Source organism: Penaeus chinensis, chromosome 10 (assembly GCF_019202785.1).
Source record: "Penaeus chinensis breed Huanghai No. 1 chromosome 10, ASM1920278v2, whole genome shotgun sequence".
In the NCBI taxonomy this organism is placed as follows: domain Eukaryota; kingdom Metazoa; phylum Arthropoda; class Malacostraca; order Decapoda; family Penaeidae; genus Penaeus; species Penaeus chinensis.
In genome coordinates this window covers 13,925,325-13,930,324 of record NC_061828.1, presented here as the reverse complement: position 1 = coordinate 13,930,324, position 5,000 = coordinate 13,925,325, and the positions used below count along the sequence as shown (strand labels likewise).

General features: G+C 34.0%; 1 protein-coding gene across 1 annotated transcript in view; it reads left to right on the top strand.

Moving 5' to 3' along the window:
• Positions 1-3,897: 3,897 nt before the first annotated feature.
• Positions 3,898-5,000, top strand: part of LOC125029803 (U-scoloptoxin(16)-Cw1a-like) — a 1,566-nt gene continuing 463 nt past the window's right edge. The window contains exons 1-2 of the mRNA XM_047619964.1: positions 3,898-4,062; positions 4,922-5,000. The exon at positions 4,922-5,000 is cut by the window's right edge and continues 48 nt beyond it. Of these exons, the coding sequence (XP_047475920.1) occupies positions 3,975-4,062; positions 4,922-5,000 (167 nt within the window). The 5' untranslated portion in view covers positions 3,898-3,974. The remainder of the gene's footprint in view (positions 4,063-4,921) is intronic.

Genomic DNA, 5,000 nt, shown 5'->3' with positions numbered 1-5,000 from the left:
AAAGCTACATTTTCTTTGAATTTTCTTTTTCCCCTTAAATGCAAAAAGAAAAATATATACACTGGACCGAAAGATACAGGCGGCTTTCGACTTTTTTGTACTGCGAATTTTCTGTCATCTTGGCAACATAACATGACACTTCGTCATTGATCAAATTCTTGTTTCCACACATTATTCTTTAATCCTAAAAGTGATAGTGCTAATGATTCTGGTTGGGTCGTCACCCTTCCATCCATTCGCGCGATACACTTGAACTTATCGCTTGAAATCATATTCCATGTGATTGCGGACTTTCTGTCTCTTCATTCTGGTGTAAGATGAGTGCCTTATGTCTAAGATTATATTCCAAATGACTGAGAAATTGAAATCGCTTCGTCTTTGTGTAACTGACAACGTAAATCTTTTGAAGAATGGCACACACATCTGCCATACTCCCTCCACCAGTGATTCTCAGCCTGGGACGTCAGGTATTTCTAGAGGGGCGCGAACCCTTGGGAAAAGCTGGAATTTCTCTCATCATATTTATTATTCTCTTAACAAGAATATGGTTAAAGAATGGCAAGTTTGATCATAATGTGACTAATTCATACAATATGGAAGAGAATTTTATTAATAGATCGAAGGGGGGCGTGGAGGGAAGGACAAATTCGTATAGGGGGCGTGGTAGTTTCAGAATCACTGCCCTACTGTCTAAAGTTATGGAGAAAATTATAGCAGACCAATTGACATCTCTAGAGACCAGTGACTTATTATCCAAAATACATAATGATTTGATAAGTACGCTATCTACTGAAACAGGACTTAAACAGGTAACAAATTAAATTTATGATAATTTAGACACCAGCTTAAATAAATTTGCTTAAGCTGTGCAATCTGTCGAAGACTTTCGATAGTGTCAACCACAAAATTCTTATTAGTAAACTAAGAAATCATAAAATCATTGCATATTGGTTCAGAAGTTATTTAACCAATTGAACCAAATCAGTCCAAAGTCACGGGAATTTATCCACAATATTCGTAAACGATCTGTCGACCATAGCCCAAAATTCCCTTCAGTCTTCATTATACCGATGATTCACAATCTCTCCACAGTGATTCTGCAAACTGAAATTTAATAAGAAATTGATAAGACACTGGCACAAGCAAAAAGTTATTTCGACATCAATGACCCCGAGATAAATCCGAATAAACCATATTGTATCTTTACAGGTAATCGGTAACACACTTTTAGACATTTAGACAATTATATAACATTTGAGACCCATGTCGACAATATTTATGAAGAAGTAATGGGCACAGTAAGTTATCTATTCTAGATGAAACAAGAACTAATAAAGTTCCGATTCAGAAAACTCAAAAAATACAAAACCTTGTAGCGAAAGAAGCATTTGGCAGTGTTAATAAGCATGGCTAAATTGCAGCACACACAAAAACAAAATGGTTAAAAATCCAGTACAAATGCAATTACGATATTTGCAAACTAATCCATATAATCATTCAAGGTTGTTATCCAAAGTGACTCCTACCTCTTCCAACCACTGGCAACACAACTTGTGTCAAAGAATCCAGAAATACAGAAATAAGGGGATGGCAAATACAAACACGTGAACCCATAATCTGGAACCAGCTAACACGTAAAATCAAAAACGTTCCTACTTTTAATGCATTTAGAATAAGATTAAAGGAACATCTAAATTATCAATATCAGGTTTATAAATATTGGATGAAGCAAGACTTAAATAAACTACCATTTATTACTATCTCACCTTGCCTCCCTCCCTCTCCCCCTCCCGTCTTTATCATCTCTTACTTCCTCTCTCCTTAACATCTCTTACTTTCTCTCTCCTCCTCTCCCTTCCTCAATCACTCCCTCTCTATCTCTCTCCCTCCTTCTCCCTCTTCCTCATTCTCTCTCTCTCTCTCTCTCTCTCTCTCTCTCTCTCTCTCTCTCTCTCTCTCTCTCTCTCTCTCTCTCTCTCTCTCTCTCTCTCTCTCTCTCTCTCTCTTTCTGTAAGGCGACGAAGCAAAGAAGGAAAATGTGCCCCAGAACAGGTGGCATGCTTGCACATCGGCTTCAAAACAACACGACACGATAACCATTTCGAAAGAGACACCAAGAGATAAGTGGACTCAGAATAACGTGATGTTGCTCCACAACGCTAGAGAAAAGAGGATGCCCGCTATCACTTTTAAAGGAAATCCTCGAAAACGTATATAAAAGGTGGATACAACATGTGCGCATGTAAGTAAATAAGGATAAAGAGATATAAATAAACACTCATTCCATTTCTGCCTCTCAAGAAGAATGACTCTTATGGTGACAATAACAACAATAACAAGAAAATCATTACAAGTAAAGTTAATAATGTAAAGGACAGTGATGATAATGATAATAATGGCAACAATCATTATGATAATAACAATAATGTTGATAAGATAAAAAATGCTAATGATAATGATTAATACCTATGATAATAATGATAATGATGATTATTATTAAGATTAATGCTAGGATTAATGATATCAATTATTAAATAATCATAATGGTGACTATGAGCATAATTAAGTATTAATAATGATAATGATAATGATGACAATGACAATAATGATAATGAAAATAATTATAGCGATAATATATTTATATATACATATATGTGTATATATACATATATATATGTATATATACATGTATGTGTATATATACATATATATGTATATATACATGTATATACATATATATATACACATGTGTATGAATATACATACATTTATATATGTATACATATACATTTATATGTATATATATGCATATATACACATATATGTATGTGTGTATATACGAAAACATACAGTATATACCAATATATATGTATATATACATATACACATATACGTGTATATATACATATATATGGATATATGTATACGCATATACACACATGTGTGTGTGTGCGCGCGCGCGCGAATATATATACCTATATCCATATCTATCTACCTACCTATATAAGCATATACATATATAATATATACACATATACAGTATGTGTAATAATATATATATATATATATATATATATATATATATATATATATATATATGTATGTAAGTATGCATGGATGTAGACTTCAGGAACGTTAACAAAAGAAAATAATATTAACTGGAAGGTGTAAATTCATGCAAATAAACTTTAAAGGTTAATCAAATGATATAAAATATTTGATCATAATATAACAAACTGAAATTAATAAATCATTAATAACGGCTGAATAATAAGTCCTTCAAAATAGAGCTGAATAAGCGTTACGATATATATATATATATATATATATATATATATATATATATATATTATTGTTATTATTATTATCCTTGCTATTGTCATCATGTTATGATTATCATTGTCTCTTTCTTTCCCTCCCTCTTTCTCTCTCTATCCCATTCTCCTTCCCTCTCTCTCTGTCTCTCTTCCACTGCTCCTCACCCCCCTCTCTCTCACCCTCTTTCTTATCCCCACCTCTATCTCTCTATCTATCTATAACCAGGACTAAAAATCAGGGCTGTCCTAGCTAATCTTGAATGTATGGTACAGCATCCTGATAACACAGATAATTGAAATTGTAACATTATCTGATAAATATATTATTGGTTTCCTTATTTCTTAATATATCAATGATATACTTATGACTAAAAATAACGCATCTGCCTCTGCATCCGCAAATATGGAAAATTAAATCAATGTGAGAGTGAAAGCGATAGTGCTGATAAATGAAAAAAATAAAATAATAACAATAACACTAGTATTAAAGCGATAAAAAAAAAGTGTGGGGCAACCGAGTGACAAGTACAGAGTATATATATTACTCGAATGTCATGCAGTACCCAGAGTGTTTCGTGCTTCCACTCCCCTTCAGTGTGTCAGAGCGTCCCAGTAAATAGGCTCGACTTTTTCTGCGTGGGCAGGGGCACTGTTACGATGGCCAGAATTATACTGTTGCTGCTTATAGTAACGCTGGCCACTGTGACCCAAGCTGGTGTGGGTAAAAAAATTGAGCCGATTCGAGGTAACAGACTCGTTTCTTCAGTGGCGATTGATTGATTTAAAATTATTTTTTTCTTGAAAATTTAAACTTTAAAATTACATATAGAAGGAAAGTCCCTTGACAATACATGATATCTGATTTGGTAAACTTTAGTTACAATATACATGCCCAGCACAAATGTTAGGGTATGTTTCTTTTCATGTAGAGGGCTGTCAGTCGAATGTTAACTGTACGTACTTGAGTTGTGCCATAGTGTTTATATTATTTAGATGCCTTCTCTGATCGGTAAAAAACTTTTTCATAACTAATCATATGAAAGGCAAGGTCAGTGTTAATAACATACAATATAAAATATAATCAAACAATTATATTCTGTTTCGAGTGTTGTTTGCTCGTTTGGATGCAGTTTTTCAGCATTAAAATAGGGAATGGGACTTTATGTGACAAGTTTCTTACACAATTTGCAGTGATGTGAAATTGCCTTTACCTTCAAAACTGCATTCTGTTCATAATGTTGAATATACGGGCAGCCTGATCAGTGTAACCTGCTGCCTCCGAGACAGTCTATCGCAAACTTCACAGCATTTGTCCGGATCTGATGTCCCTGTAATGGCGCATGCGTGTTTAATTGATTATTTTAGTCATGCCCCTTAAAATTCCATGACAGCTAAAAGCAATTAGAAAAAAAAAAAATGGTACTACATATTAGTGTTCCTCATGGGAAAGTATTCATGTGGTTGGACTGATTAACCTTGTCATAAGAGTCTAGAAATTTGGTGTAAAATATTTCTCGCGTAGTTTCAGTCTGAAAATATTAATGGCTCATAGCACTTCTCACTAGCAGAGGGGGAAAAAAGACTATGACATTCGTCCTTTCCAGAGGGAATGCCTTTGGTGTGTCGCGATGAAACAGGCTATCACCCTGAAGGCTCCACCTGGTATTTGAAAGGATGTCAAAG